The 17,523-nt window shown below is 33.9% G+C and overlaps 1 protein-coding gene across 1 annotated transcript in view; it reads right to left on the reverse strand.

Annotated features, from left to right (window-relative positions):
• The window catches only part of LOC108519001 (copine-8-like), a 262,053-nt gene that overhangs the window by 201,786 nt on the left and 42,744 nt on the right, over positions 1–17,523 (reverse strand). Inside the window, 1 exon segment of the mRNA XM_017857756.1 lies at positions 5,420–5,448. Within this exon segment, the coding sequence (XP_017713245.1) occupies positions 5,420–5,448 (29 nt within the window).

The raw sequence follows: 17,523 nt of genomic DNA on the forward strand, positions 1-17,523 counted from the left end.
ACGGAGTCTCGCTCTGTCGCCCAGGCTGGAGTGCAGTGGCCGGATCTCAGCTCACTGCAAGCTCCGCCTCCTGGGTTCACGCCATTCTCCTGCCTCAGCCTCCCGAGTAGCTGGGACTACAGGCGCCCGCCAGGTCGCCCGGCTAGCTTTTTGTATTTTTAGTAGAGACGGGGTTTCACCATGTTAGCCAGGATGGTCTTGATCTCCTGACCTCGTGATCCGCCCGTCTCGGCCTCCCAAAGTGCTGGGATTACAGGCTTGAGCCACCGCGCCCGGCCGCATCTTTTAAAGCAATATGCTGCACTTTAGCTTAGAAAAACTAAATCTCTCCATCTTAGGGCAAGTGGAAAACAGGAAAAAATATTACACTTTCTAGTTCTCCCTCCTTTCAGTGTGATAGAAGGCCATTTGGCACTTCTCCCAAAGATAGAGCACAAATATAAAATTTACATCTCTTTTCCATCCTTGGCTTACATTCTTCCCTCCCAACTCCCGTGGAATTCTAATGAGAGAATTTTAACTTTAGTTCTGAGCAACATTAGGCAATGAAGCATGCTGTCTTATCACGAACCAACTTTTATTAAAGTTCAATGAAATATTATCTTTTTAATAGGAAAACAGAAGAACTGTGCTAATCCATTAAAATGTGAAGCTTTCTTAAACTGTAATAATAAAACCATAGTACAAAATATTGATGACATAGGATTTACTAAGGCTACTTCCAACGGATCACCCCCAAAAAGAACAAATTTTCAGAGGTCTATGCCATTGGACAATGTTTTATATCACAGAACAATATCATACAGACAAATTATAACCCAAGTCACTAATTCAACATTTCAATAATATCAAGAATTTACTTTAAACAATAATATCAATTACAGCCACCAGTTATTGTTTACTTTGTTCCAAGCACTTTTCACACGTTACTTTAAATATTTACTGTAATTCTGCATGATAGAACTAGCCCCATTTTAGAGATAAGAAAATTAAGGCAGAGTTTCAACCTAAGTCACTTTGGCTATAAAATCTGCATTCTTTCTAGGACTCTCCTCTATGTAAGCGTAAAACATAGGCCCTGGAGAAGATCCAAGAGTGAGCCTATCCATTTTAATTTTCTAATTTGAAGGGAGTCGGAATAAGAGAATATACCCAAATAACCAGGGGCTGGCAGTGCTCGTGTACTTCAAGACAACTGTGCAGAGGTCAGTAAGTTCAAGTATAAACCAGAGGGACCCCCCACTGTCCCACTCTTCCTACTGCTGGGAGGAAAGACGGGTTCCAGACCAGAGCAGAGAGCACCGAAGTTGCAAATGCACAACACTCTCAAAGAGAAACTCAGCCAGTACCCATATTCCCAAGTATTTGGATTTTTAACCCAAACTCCCACTCAGAGAGAATTTTTAAAAATGAAGTGAAATTTCCCACAGTAAGCCCCATTAAGGTGCAGCCAGCAACTCCCCAGAGCCTATTAGCCCTTAAAACACACACAAGCCCATTGAGGTGCAGCCAGCAACTCCCCAGAGCCTATTAGCCCTTAAAACACACACAAGCCTATTATTCATAGAATGCTGCTCCTCAGCAATAGGAGTGACTGAGTATACTCTGCTATCTCTAGTGAAGATTAATTTGTAGCCATTAAAATCCTGGTTTTAGTAAATCATCTATAAATTATGACTATATCCATAACAATATGTCTTCTAACACAGTCCTGAAGTTGTTTTTGATGATATTACCAGTGACCTTCATATTGCTAAATTCAGTGGTCACTTCTAGCCCTCATCTTGCCAGACCTCTCAGCAGTATGTGACACAGCTGTCCACTCATTCTTTTTAGAAGCTGTCTTTCCTGACTTTTGACACCACATTCCTCTGTGTTTCTCTTCTTCTCAGATTCTCAAGCATTCAACATCTCATTGGCAGAGCTCAGTTCAAGGCACTCTTGTTCCCTATACAATCACTTTTAATTAGGTTATTTCATCTGTTTCTGCTATAGTTTGAATGTATCCCTTCCAAAATTCAGGTGTTACCAACATGACAGTATTAAGATGCAGAGCATTTAAGAAGTGATTAGGCCATGAGGGCACCTTTCTTATGAATGGAATGAAGGCCCTTATGAAAGAGGCTTCATACAGCATTTGGCCATCATTTGCCCTTCTGCCTTCCATCATGTTAGGATACAGCAAGAATGCCCTCGCCAGATGCCAGTGCCTTGATCCTGGGCTTCCCAGACTTCAGAACTGTGAGAAAATAAATTTCTCTTCTTTTTAAATTACCTGGTCTCAGGTATTCTGTTATAGCAACACAAAACAGACCAGGATAATTTCTTTGGTTTCAAATACCATCTACACGATAACTTCCAAAGGTATGTCATCAGCTCTGAGACTCACTTCTGGGTACAGACTCATGCATACAACTGCTTTCTTAACTTATACAAGTGGTTGTTTTATAGATCCCTCAAAAGTATCATCCAAACATAAAATAATTATTTTATATCACAAACATCACCCTAATACTGGTGCTTACCAAGTTTACTTCTTGTCAATAAATGCTACCACTATCTGCTTGAGTTATCAGGCCATAAATGAAAGTCATCAATCTCAAGTCTTTCTTTTTAATCTGCCAACTCCTATTCATCACTACCTCATAAGTTATCAGTTATAACTCCAAAACATGCCTCACAGCTGTTTACTTCTCTCCATAGCTCCTATCATCAGCCTAATTCAAGCTTTTCATCCCTCTCATGGTCTACCCAAAGAGCCTCCTAACTTACATTTCTGCTTCTTCTTTTGTTCTCCTTCCAGTTCATCTTCTATGTGACATCCAGAGTAATCTTTTGAAAATGTAAACATGCCCATGTCATTCCACTAGCCAAAAAATTGTAATGGCTTCCCGAAGTACTTATAATGAAATCTCTTTTCTTTGGTCTACAGGTCTTGGCTCCTATTTTCCTCTCTAACCTCATTATAGGCAGTATCCTTTCTTTCTCTTTGCTCCAGCCTCCTGGCTTTCTTGTAGGCCCTTTTACACACCAAACCCTTTCCCACCTCATGGCCTTTGCACCTGCTATTTCCTCTTACTAGAATGTTCTTAACCCCATTCTTGAATGGCTTTTTCCTCATCCTTTATAAAGCCTCTACTTAAATGTCAGCACACCAGCTCTAAACATCAATCTGAAATAGGTGCTCCATTCTTAAAGTTAGTCTCTCTCACAGGACCTGTCTTCCCCCTTAATAAAACTTATATTTTGATATTATACATTTAAATGTTTATGTTGGCTGGGCATGGTGGCTCACACCTGTAATCCCAGCACTTCGGGAGGCCAAGGTGGGCAGATCATCTGAGGTTGGGAGTTCAAAACCAGCCTGACCAACATGGAGAAACCAAATCTCTACTAAAAATACAAAAAATTAGCCAGGCATAGTAGCAGGTGCCTGTAGTCCCAGGTACTCAGGAGGCTGAGGCAGGAGAATGGCGTGAACCTGGGAAGTAGAGCTTGCAGTGAGCCGAGATCGTGCCACCGCAATCTAGCCTGGCAGACAGAGTGAGACTCCGTCTCAAAAAAAACAAGAAAAAAAAAAATACAAAATTAGCCAGGCGTGGTGGTGCATGCCTGTAATCCCAGCTACTCAGGAGGCTGAGGCAGGAGAATCACTTGAACCTGGAGGCAGAGGCTGCAGTGAGCTAAGATCGCACCATTGCACTCCAGGCTGGGCAACAAGAGTGAAACTCCATCTCAAAAAAAAATAAAATAAAATAAAATGTTTATGTTTCCCCCACTAGACAGTAAGCTTCATGAAAGAACAGGACACAGATATGTGTTTGATTTACACCTGAATAAAATTGAACAAATGGTTAAATAACGGAGATCTGAGATACATTGTTCAGAAAAAATATCAACGGTAATGTATAGTATAACACCAATTTTGGTATATGTGTAGCATAATACCAATTTGATTAAAACATAAGCATATATATGCATATATATATATATATATATATACACACACACACAGAAAAAAATAGAATGCAGTGTACCAGAATGTAATGATTATCATCTAATTTTTTTAAAATGTGTTATGCATTTCTGGGTTTTCCCAATTTCTCGCAATGAGTACAATTTACTTTTAAAATCAGAAACAAAAAACTTTCAGGCAGCTTTCCTGTTTTTTAGTTCACTGTATTATAAAAAGTGAAAACTGGAAATAATAAGAAATCTACACATATGTTATGACTAGTTCAGCTCATGGGAAATACGTCGGTTATTTCCTGGATGCTGGAATGTATTAGCTATCAACCAAGTGATTAATCTTTTTGACTTGAAATAAAATTTACATCTTAGCTAATGTCTTATACTACTAAATAAATAATTGTTAATTCTTTGGAAAATGTGCAGTGGCATATCATTCTATGCCTATTAAAGGGGTGTAAAATTTTAAGGAAAGACAATTATTAATAATATTAATTGATGTTATACACCCAGAAACAGCTACATTTTAAAGAATTTTAACTTGTGTCCTAAAAAGTCTTGTTCTGAATATCAATAATACTAGATTATCAAAAGTACTTACGAACCTAATTACAATAACCTCTGGCACAGGCACAATGTACATGTACAAATATGTGGAAGCCAAGCACTTTTACATAACGATACTATATTATGTTTTCGTAATCTTATAGTTAGGAAACTATTCTTTTATTCACCAAGTATGAAAATTTTCAGTTATTTGAAAAAAAGTATGTAAACTTAAATTTGTTAAAACCATAAAACAATGTTCCCTTTAAAATTCCAAGCAAAAAATGAAAAACAATTCACAATCAAGTCTTTCAAAGTTTTCCTTTGTTTTATGCTTGAGCTAATCGGATAAATAGCTACTTTTCCAGTTTAGGAACAAATCTTGCAGAAAATGATAGAATAGAAATACTCCTCATTTCTAAATCAACTGATTATTAAACTACTTCAGAGAAGCAGTACTGGGAAGAACACTCAGTAACTTCATCTATTTATGGCACCAAGCAGATGAACTATGTTTTGATTAAAATGTTCAGAAAGTTTTAATATATTATGAAGGCCCAGCACAACCATCGAGTCTCACATTCACTTGTCAACTGAAGTGAAAGTGATGAAGAAAAAAGGTCATCTGAACAACTGCACTTCTTTAATTCAATTATTATGTTATAATTAAATCTTAGCAGCCATGATATACGGCCACAGTTTCCAGAGATTAGACAAGAGTAAAATAGATGACTACAGCAGGCAGAATATTCTGACATAATATTAAGATAAATTTAATCTAAAAGTGCAATTTAGGACTATAAATATCCGACTTGCATGAAGGATACCAAACATACAAACACACACAGCTATACACAGAAGGTTTACATTCTCATACTCTTCCTCTTGGAAATAAAACACTGACCTCACCAGAGAATCCACAGCCCTCTTCTTCTAAGAGAAAGAGATATACTTCTGTTATATAATTCATTATCCAAGACATTTTTTTCACAATCCTATAATACAAAACTCACTTTATTATAACAAGTAGAATATCTGAAAGCTTTATCTAGATCTTACAATACTACAGATCAATGAGATGTAGCTACAGATATAAAAATACATGTACACACTACACACACACACAGAGAGAGAAGTAAAATGACTTCCTTCTAACGTTCTTGGTTACGACAAAATATTTCACATAAGTGACTGTCATCCAATTTTTAGGATCTTCTGTTTCTAGGAAGTCACCTAACTCTTTAACCACCAACAAATGAGTACCTACATCATGTCTCTTTAATTTTCACACATAAAACATAGAAAGAACTAAAGTCTACCAGCATTTAAAATTATATTATAGTGTTTTAAAACTTTAGTTAAAACAATTATTAAAGTTGTATCGTATACTTTAAAATAAAAATATCTTATGAAACTTCTTTTAACATGTCATTACTTGCTATTAATTATTTGACTAGTAACATGTTTCACCCTCTGAATGAAAAAAAAAACTGATTCAGTTTATCCAAGAGATCCTTATTGGGAAATATGAATTAATTTTATAACATATCAGTTAGATGTTCATTTATGTGAGACAAAACATCTTTAAATGAACTGGGCAGACTATGTTAAGTTAGATTATTTTAATTTAAATGGTTATATAAATCCAATTGAAAATAAACTTGAAAAAATATAATGTATTGACACCAAACCTGAAGTATTTGAATATCTCAAAACAGTTCACACAGATGCTCTATAAATGTTGTGGACTAGCATTCATTACAAAATAAACAACAATGAATTTCATAAACTCAAAACAAACTTTTGATCAATTATCTTTAAAACTCTTCCAGGGCAATAATTCTTAGATTTTTTAGAATTCTTAAATTTCATTATTCCCTTTGTAAAACTTTTACAACACTTTCTCCTTTTCCTGGAAGTATTGCATAAAATATGATCTCTAGGCACGGTTTGAGCACTGATATTTTTAAATTTTCAATGTTTAATTTTGTGCATTTTATTTATTTAATTTAATTTTGTACTATGAATTTTGAAGGAAAATAGAAACATTGCAAAATTAAGCCTGAGAATTATTTTCATTCACGAGTGATCACAGCAAACTTTTACTCTGCCAGTGACAAATTATGTTGTTTTACACCAACTCTTCCCCTGAGAGCAACTAGAAAAGGTAGACAAAATATTTTAAAAAATCATTTTGGAAGCACCAGAGACCTAACAAAAGGTTATAATTTATGGAACAAAAAAACATGGACAAAAGAGAGGCCAGGAGAGAAGCCCTAAAAGGCTGCTTTTGGGAAAAAAAAAAAAAAAAAAGCCAAACTAGTCAGAGATTTTAGCAGTGTATATGCATGTTCGGTCTATATTTCTTTCCATTTGTAGTATGTCTAAACCTTTAAAAAGTGAGAGAGAAAAATTACCAAAAAAAAAAAAATAAGTCAACAAATCTTTAGGCTGGGATTCCAAAGGGCTACAATAGAGAAGGATAAATCAGAAGAACAACCCTCAGGAGCAATGAAAGCCAGATTAGCATCATTCAAATGTTTAAGGAATTAAGGTGAACTTTTACTAGCATTTCTGTATCTAAAAGTAAAAGTAAACCCCTCTAGAAAATATAAAATCATTCAAACCTTTGCATTATCTCTAATTTTTCATATACTACATGCAGCAATTATCATCAGAAATGAAAACTTCTATTCCAGCTCTATGTAATAGATCATAGCAGCCTATAGCAGACCAAGATCTCAAATAAACAACATTATACCTCACAGAACTAGAAAACAAAGAAAAAACTAAGCTCAAAGTCTGTGGAAGAAAATAATAAAGATCAGAGAAGAATAAATAAAATAGAGACTAGAAAGATAATAGAAAACAACAATAAAACTAAGAATTGATTTTTTGAAAAGGTAAACAAAATTGACAAACCTTTAGTCAAGACAGAAAAAAAAGGGAAGACAAATACATAAATTCAGAAATGAAAGAGGAGACATTACAACTGATACCACAGAGATACAAAAGATCATGAAAGACAACTATAAACAAGTTACCTACAAATTGGATAACCTAGGTAAAATGGATAAATTCACAGAAACATAAAACCCAAAAAGACTGAATTAAAAAAAGAGAGAAAACCTGAGTAAGCAAATAATGAATAAAATGGTTAAATCAATAATAATAGAAAAGAAATATCCCATCAAAGGAAAAACAAGGACCAGATGACTCACACAGAATTCTACCAAATATTAAGAGAAAAAATACGGGTTGATTATCCCTTATCTGAAATGCTTGGGACAGAAGTGTTTCAGATTTCAGAATTTTTCAAATTTTGGAATACTGTATATACATTTTAGGATATCTTGGGAATGGGACCCAAGTCTAAACATGAAACTCCTTTGTTTTATGGTTTAGTGTGTGTCTTATTTATGCTCAGTGTATGTCTTACATATCATATACAATAACTTCAGTAATTTTGTTCCTGAAACAAAGTTTTGATCGCATTTTACTGTGACCCATCAGATGAGGTCACATGTAAAATTTTCCACTTGTGGCATTATGCCAACACTCAAAAAGTTTCCAATTTTGGAGTATTTTGGATTTTGAGCTTTCAGATTAAGGACAATCAATCTGTAATACCAATCCTTCTAAAATACTTCCAAAAACTGAAGAAAAGGGAATGCTTCCAAACTCATTTTACAAGTCTAGCATTGCCCTGTGTGATGGTTAATACTGAGTGTCAATTTGGTTGGATTGAAGGATGCAAAGTATTGCTCCTAGGTGTGTCTGTGAGGGTGTTGCCAAAGGAGATTAACATTGAGTCAGTGAACTGGGAGAAGCAGGGCCACTCTTAATCTGGGTGGGTACCATCTAATCAGCTGCCAGTACACTGGAATAAAGCAAGCAGGAAAAGATGGAAAAGCAGACTTGTTGAGTCTTCCGGCCTTCATCTTTTTCTCGTGCCAGATGATTCCTGCTCTCAAATATCGGACTCCAAGTTCGTCAGCTTTTGAACTCTTGGACTTATACCAGTGGTTTGTGATTGTGTGAGTCAATACTGCTTAATAAACTCCCGTTTATACATACATCTATGCTATCAGTTCTGTCCCTCTAGAGAACCCTGACTAATACACCCTGATACCAAAGCCAGACAAAAACATTATAAGAAAAGAAAACTAAAGGCAGCTGTCTGTGATGATCACAGGTGCAAAAATCTTTAACAAAATACTATCAGCCTGAATTCAACAGTACATTAAAAGAATCATTTATCATAAGTGGGATTTATCATTGGGATGCAAGGATGGTTCAACATACACAACTCCATAAAGATGATACAGTACATTAACAGAACGAATTACGAAAACTATATGATCAACTCAATGGAGCTGAAAAGGCTTTTAACAACATTCAAGAACGTTTCCAGATAAAAAATTCAAAACAAGTTAAGTTTTAAAGGAATAAACCTCTATACAATAAAAGACATTTATGAAAAGCCCACAGCTAACATCATACTGAAAGCTTTTCCTCTAATTCAGGAACCAGACAACGATGCCCACTCTCACACTTCTACTTAACCTAGGACTGCAAGTTCTAGCCAGAGCAATTAGACAAGAAAAAGAAATAAAAGGTATGCAAATTGGAAAGAAAGAAGTGAAACTGTTTCTATTTCCTAATGACATGATCTTATATAGAGAAATTTCTAAAGACTCCACCAATAAACTATTTCAACTGATGAAGTCAGTAAAGTTACAGGATACAAATTCAACACAGAAAAATCAGTAGTGTATCTTTACACTAACAACAAATTATCTGAAAAGTAAATTAAGAAAATCCCATTCACAATAACATTAAATTAAAAAAACACAAAATACTGAAGAGTAAATTTAACCAAAAAGGTGAAAAACCTGTATAATAAAACAAAACACTGATGAAAGAAATAATTATGACACAAATAAATGGAAAACTATTCTATGTTCATGGACTGAAAATGTAATATAGTTAAAATGGCCATATTACAAAAGTGATGCAATCTCTATCAAAATTCCAAGTCATTTTTCAGAGAAATAGAAAATACAATCCTAAGTTTTATACAGAACCACAAAAGATCCCATATAGCCAAAGTAACCTTGAGAAAAAAAGAACAAAGCTGAAGGCATCACACTACCTGACTTCAAAATCCACTACAATGCTATAGTTACCAACACAGCATGTTATTGGCATAACAACATATAATGACCAGTGGAACAGGATACAGAGTCCAGAAATAAATCCATGCACAACACAGCATGTGGAAAGGGAAGATGTTGATCAAAGTGTACAAAATTTCAGTTAAGCAGGAGGAATAAGTTTTAATGATCTACTGTAGAAAAAAGTGACTATAATAATAACACACTGTATATTTCAAAATTGCTAAGAGAAGATTTTAAATATTTTCACCACAAAAAGAATACTAAGTAGGTGAGGTACTGGATTTCTTAAACAACCTGATTTAATTATTCCCATAATGTAAACATTTAAAATATCACATTGTATCCCATAAATATGTAATATGCAACTATTGTCAATTAAAAGTTAAAACAAAAACTTGAAAATTTAATGAAACAACTGAAAGAGATTAAAAGGGACCAAAGAACAAACAAAACAATTGGCAAGCCCTTACCTAAACTAATTTTAAAAAGACAGAAGTCACAAATAAAATAATAAATGAAAGAGAAAACATGACAAGTGATGGTACAGAAATAAAAATGATCATAAGGGACTATTATGAACAACTTTAGCCAACAAATTGAATAACCCAGAAGAAATGGAAAAATTCTTAGAAACATATAACCTACTAAAGCTGAATCATGAAAAGATAGGCAACTTGAACAGACCAATAGTGAATAAGAGATTGAAGCAGTACTCAACAAGCTCAAAAGCAGTAATCAAAAGGAAAAGCCTGGGACTTGATGGCTTCTCTGATGAATGCTACCAAACATTTAAACAAGAATCAATATCAATCTTCCTTAAATTCTTCCCAAAATATTTAAAAAAAAAAAAAGAAATACCTTCAGACTCATAAGTCAGCATTATCATCATACCAAAACTAGACAAGGGCACAACTGGAAAAGAAAATTATAGGCCAATATCCTTGGTGAATATGGATATAAAAATCCTCAACAAAATACAAATAGACCAAATTAAATAGCATATTAAAAGGATCATCCTTGTCTATAATCCTCACTAGCTAGACACCTGGTATCAACAACTAATGGCATGGGTTGCCTAGAGGGCAGAACCTTAGATTTTTCTCAGTTTTCCTATAATATTCTGAATTGATAAAATAAATTTGACAGTAGTGCTTATGAATTTTTCAAAATGCCTATGTAAATTGAATTTTTTATAATCCCCATAAAATATAAATACAAATAGGGTGGACATTGTTCTGTACTTCATGTTGTTTGCAAGAAACTGATCACCACATTTAAAACTTGGAAAAGACAGCTACTATATCAATGATTAACTATAGAATAAAATTTTAGGCTGTGGTTTTTCAATATACATGTACTATCACAAAATCTTATGTTGTGATTTATCTTTATTTAAAACTTTAGATGCATCACATTTAAAGAAAATTGTGACTGCATAAGGTTTCTAACTGGACTATACTATGAGTATCAGGATTTCTTTTTTTTTTTTTTCAATATACAGCCTAGATATATTTTGGGTAAAGATAAATGCTCTTTAGTTAGAAATAAATTATGATAATAGAGTAGATGTTTACCTTAATCTTGTTGTCTTTTTCCTTAATTTTCAAAATAAAAGGCTGGCAACCTACATTGACAACCTTCATACTTTTCCTTCAAATGTTACTGATTCATGTAGCAAAACCCTGTCACACACTGATTTAACATACATAAATGTCAACAAAACATAATAAAAGAGACACACCTAATTAAAATCATAGCTACAACTCAAATAATTCATATTTTATTTTGTAATATAATTGGCAGTACACAAATATATTGACTATAAATAAACCATAGATCTCAGTCATTGTTTATTGATTGTCTATCAAAGAAATTGTAAGGATGGGACTTTCATTTCCAGAAAGATGGAGTCATTTCTCTATTTTCTTGCAAAGTACAACTAAAACACTGAACTACATTATAGTTATTTCTTTACTTTATCAATGTCGATATTCTGGTTTTGATAATGTACTAGTTTTTTTAAGATATTACCACTTGGGCAAAGTGAGGAAACAGGACATAGGATTTCTCTGTATTATTTCTTATGTAAGGACAAACACAAACCAAAAATTAAAAATAAGAAGGTTAGGCCAGAGGTGGTGGCTCACGTCTATAATCCCAGCACTTTGGGAGGCCAGGGCACGCGGATCACAAGGTCAGGAGTTTGAGACCAGCCTGGCCAACATGGCGAAACCCCATCTCTACTAAAAATACAAAAAAATAATAGCCAGGCATGGTGGCGGGCACCTGTAATCCCAGCTACTCAGGAGGCTGAGGCACAAGAATTGCTTGAACCCAGGAGACAGAGGTTGCAGTGAGCTGACATTGTGCCACTGTACTCTAGCCTGGGAGACAAGAGCAAGACTCCACCTAAAAAAAAGAAATAAGAGGCTTAATTCTCCCTGTTGATAATAGAAAATATTTCCCTCCCTCCTTTTATTCAGAGCATTTACTTTGGAAAACATGTAATTACAAGTACTTTCTCTCTCTGAAATGTATATAAATCATTTTGAAAACTCTGTTCAGCTTTATAACCCGGGAATGTCTTTCTCAAAACATAGGAGCCATCTTTATATAATGTAAACATCAAAATAAATTGCACCTCTGTCTCCCAGTTTCTGTGGGAAAGCAGGAGCCTAATTTTGGTAGAGTCATTGTTCCAAGTTGCAAAACTACCTTTTGTCCTAAAGACAGGAATTTTGTTTTTCCTCCATATAAAGCCAATTACCTAACACAGATGGTTATGATGGAGTTCAGTAGAGCCCCAAAATTGGGGCTTAGCCTGGGAGGTTCTTAACTTCACCTAGAAAAGAATGCAAGGGCAAGCTGGTGGTGTTAAACAGCAACTTTTACTGAAGTGTCAGTGTACAGCAGTAGCAGAGTTACTGCTCTTTGCAAGCAGGGCTACACAATAGGCAGTGTGCCAAAGTAGCAGCTCAAAGGTGCTTCTGCAGTCATATTTATTTTACTACATTTTAACTACATGTAAATTTACTACATTTTAACTACATGCAAATTAAGGAGCAGTTTATGCAGAAATTTCTAGAAAAAGAGTGGTAACTTCTAGGTCATCAGGTTGTTGTCATGGAAAGGGGCAATTAGTTCCAGGTGTTGTCACGGCAATGGCAAATTGACATGGCACATTGGTAGACATCTTATGGAAAGCTGCTTCTACACCAGCCCTGATTTTGCTAGTCCTCAATTTGGTCTAGCGTCTAAGCTCCACCTCTGGAGTCCAGTCTCAACTTCCACCTCAGTTATATTATGAGCAAATGAAATTTTTTTCCTGTGATACAAGGACGATTCAAATAAAGCAAATCAATTAATGCAATATACAGTAAAACAGATTAAAAGATAAAATACCATGACCATCTCAATAGACACAGAAAAACCGCTGGACAAAATTCTACAACGTTTCCTGATGAAAATACTTAGTAAATACTTTACCTGAACATAACAAAACCATATACATAAAGCCTACGGCAACATCATACTCAGTGGTGAAAAACTGAAAGCTTTTCCTCTAAAATCAGGAAAAAGGTAAAGATGACAATTCTCATCACTTCTAATCAACATAGTGTGAAAATCCTAGCCAGAGCACTTAGACATGAAAAATAAATAAAAGGTATCCAAATCAAAACAGAGGGAGGAAGTAAAATTATTCTTCGTTTGCAAACATGACCTTATAGGTGAAAAAAAAAAAAAAAAAAAAAAATCCAAAGACTTCACAAAAACTATTAGAAATAATAAACAAATTCATAAGCTGCAGATATGAAATCTATATACAAAAATCAGTTGTGCTTTTATACACCAACAATGAACCATCCAAAAAGATACTTAAGAAATAATTTCTTTCTAACAGAATCAGAAAGAATAAAATACTTGGTGATAAACTTAACTAAGAAGGTAAAAGACCTGTGTACACTGAACACAAAGCATTAATGAAATAAATAAGAAAGACAAAAGAAATGGAAAACCTCTCATGTTAATGGATTGGAAGATCAAAATAATCACACTACCCAAAGTGATCTTGATCTTTGATTCAATGCAATAATTATCAAAATCCTAATGGCATTTTTAATAATAGACAAAAAAATCTTAAAATTCATATGGAACCACAAAAGATCCTGAATAGCTAAAGCAACATTGAAAAAGAACAAAGTTCGAGGTATCACACTTCCTGATTTCAAAATATACTAAAAAGCTATAGTCATTAAAATAATATAGTACTGATAGCAACAGCCACATGGATCATTGGAATAAGAGAAAGCTCATAAATAAATTCACACATAGATGTTTAACTGATCTTCAACAAGGGTGTCAGTGGGGAAAAGATAATTTCTTCAACAGATGGTGTAGAAAAAATTTGCTATTCATATGCAAATACACATACACAAAAGACTACTCAAAATGAAGTAAAGACATAATGTAAGATTTGGAACTGTAAAACTCCTAGAAGAAAACATAGGGTAAAAGTTTCATGACATTGGTCTTGGGCCATGAATTCTTGATTATAACACCAAAAGCATAAGCAGCAAAAGCAAAATTAGACAGGTGGGAGTAACTCAAATTAAAAAGTTTTTCCACACCAAAGGAAAGCAGAGTCAAATGGCAACCCACAGAAGGAGGAAATATTTGTGTACCATCTGATGAGGGATTAACAACCAAAATATAAAAAGAAATCAGAAACTCAGCAGCAAAACAACCAAATAACTCAATTTGAAAATAGGCAAAAAAAAAAAAAAAAAAAAAAAAAAAAAAAAAAAAAAAAAAAAAAAAAAAAAAAAAAAAAAAACCTTGAATAAACATTTCTCCAAAGAAGATACACAAATGGTCAACAGGTATATGAAAGGATGCTCAACATCACTAATCATTAGAGAACTGTAAATTCAAAATTCCCTGAGATATTGTCTCATGCCTGTTAGAATGGCTATTATCAAAAAAAGAAAAAAAAAAAAAAAAAGAATTGTTGTTGAGGATGTGGAGAAATTAGAGCATTTGTGCACTACTGCTGGAATTATAAAATGGTGCAGCCGCTGTGGAGAACAGTATGAAATTTCCAAAAACTAAAAATATATTTATCATGTGGTCCAGCAATCCCACTTTTCAGTGTATATTCAAAAAAACTCAAATAATAATTTTGAAGAGATATCTGTGCTCCTATGCTCATTACAGCATTATTCATAATAGTCTACATACCATGGGACATGATTCAGCCTTTAAAAGGAAGGAAATCCTGCCATTTGCAACAACATGGATGAATCTGGAAGACATTATGCTAAGTGAAATAAACCAGACACAGAAGGACAGATACTACAAAATACCACTTATATGATGAATTTAAAATAATCAAATTCATAGAAGTAAAAAGTAGAAGAACGTCTGTCAGGGGCTGAAGGGAGGGGAAACTGGGAAGAATTAGTCAAAGGGTATTAAGTTTCAGTTATGAAAAATGAGTAAGTCCCGAAGATCTACTGTACAGCATGGTACCTCGGGTTAACTATACCGTATTCCATACTTAAAAATTTGCTAAAAGTGTAGATATTAAGTGTTCTTATCGCAAAAAATCACATGGTATATATACAATGGAATATTATTCAGGCTTACAAAAGAAGGTAATCCTGCCATATGCAGCAACATGAATAAATCTGGAGGACATTATATTAACTGAAATAAACAACTCACAGAAGGACAAATACTGTGTAATTTCCCTTACACGAGGTATCTAAAATAGTCACACTTATAGAAACAGCAAAGAATGGTGGTTGCCATTGGCTGTGGGGAGAGAAAACGGGGAGTTATTGTTCAATGGTTATCAAGTTTTAGTTATGCAAGATGAGCAAGTTCTATGTCAATAGTTAATAAAACTGTACTGTATACTTAAAATTTTTAAACGGCATATATTAAGTGTTCTTATCACATGAAAATAAAGAAAATCAAAGCAAAGCAAATCAGAACGAATATTAAAAACAACTTATTAAACTTTCAAGCATAAAAACAATTTGAAACATTAAAAGAAAACATGACCTACTCAGAATATCAGTCTTGAATGACTAATACCAAGACACAGTCTAGTGAAAGTACTTAATATTATTTTAAAAAGAGAAATAATCCACTAGCCATTCATGCAGAATGAGTACATGGCTTAAAATAAAATTATATTTTCATAAAACTTTTTGTCAGAAATGCTTTATGACAGAATAAAACTGAAATAATATATTAAATATATGCAAGGAAAGAAAATGTGATCAAAAGATTTCATGTTCTTCCAATACAAAGGACACAAATTGTTATCAACACTTTAGGGAAATATTGTTCCTATGAACTTTTCTAAGGAATTTACTAAAGATTGATTTTTATAAAACCATAATTACTAGAGAAATATTGACATATAGAGTAGTGGTGAGCATTACTTACAGAACTAAGACTAAATTATGGCTGAAAGAGAAAAAATAAAGCATGAATGGCAATATAATCTGCTAATGTTGGTATAGTATAACATTATTCCAACTGATACATGAAAATCTCCAATGATCTAGGCACTAAGCATCAAAGAGTACTAATATCACAAAAGAGTAAAAACAAGACATCATTTGCTTTCCAATGAAAAGTTCATACAACCACCAATAGATCTGTTAAAGAAACTAAATCTCTGTTCAACCTTCAGATTCAATTTGCCAAATTGTAATGCAAATAACAGAAAAAATATAATGAAATGCACCATAAGCACACGGTCAACAAGATTCTGACTGTGTAACTACAGGTCAAATTAGCTTGTTAGCATTATATATATCATATACATTATAATTATTATATATTTCTCCTATATAATCCTGAGGATTAGATGGTAGAAACATATCAGTTTAATTCCCTGATTCCGGTTATTATATTATGATTATGGAAGAACACATCTTTTATGTAAATAAAGCATTCAGATGTTGTGGGGCATACTGTCAGCAACTTATTTTCAAACAGTTTAAAGGGAAAAAAAATCCTTTATACTCTATTTGCACCTTTTCTGTAAGTCTGACATATTTTCAAATTTTAAAAAATAACTTTGAATCTGGAAGGTAACAGAAGCATAACAAAATAAACTGGGATATAATTAAGGCCTCTCAAAAGAGAATTTTTAACCTAAAATGCATATATTAGAAAAATGACTAACAATAACTGTTAAGCTATTATTCTCAAGAACTTAGAAGAGAAAGTCTGGGTGCAATGGCTCATGCCTGTAATCCCAGCACTTTGGGAGGCCGAGGCAGGCAGATCATTTCAGGTCAGGAGTTCAAGACCAGCCTGACTAATATGGCAAAACCTTGTCTCTACTAAAAATACAAAAATTAATCAGTCCTGGTGGCACACACCTGCAGTCCCAGCTACTTGGGAGGCTGACCAATGAGAATCACTTGAACCCAGGAGATGGAGGCTGCACTGAGTCGCAATCATGCCACTGAACTCCAGCCTGGATGAAAGAATGAGACTGTGTCTCAAAAAAGAAATAAAAGATCAAATGAAACCCAAAAATGAGAAAAAAATTAGTTGCAGTAACCAGTGACAGTTTTTTAATTAGAGATAACCATTAAAGGCAAACTTTGATTATTGCAAAGACTAATAATTGATAAACCTTTGCCAAGAAGAACCAAAAAAAAAGCAACACAAATTATCAATATAAGAAGGTAAAAAAAGGGACATCATTATAGATCCCACAGAAAATACACATATAATAAGTGTGTATTACAAGCAGCATTATGCCAATAAATTGAAAATTCAGGTTAAATGGATAAACTCC

The sequence above is a fragment of the Rhinopithecus bieti genome, unplaced genomic scaffold (assembly GCF_001698545.2).
Source record: "Rhinopithecus bieti isolate Rb0 unplaced genomic scaffold, ASM169854v2 scaffold_2721, whole genome shotgun sequence".
NCBI lineage: Eukaryota > Metazoa > Chordata > Mammalia > Primates > Cercopithecidae > Rhinopithecus > Rhinopithecus bieti.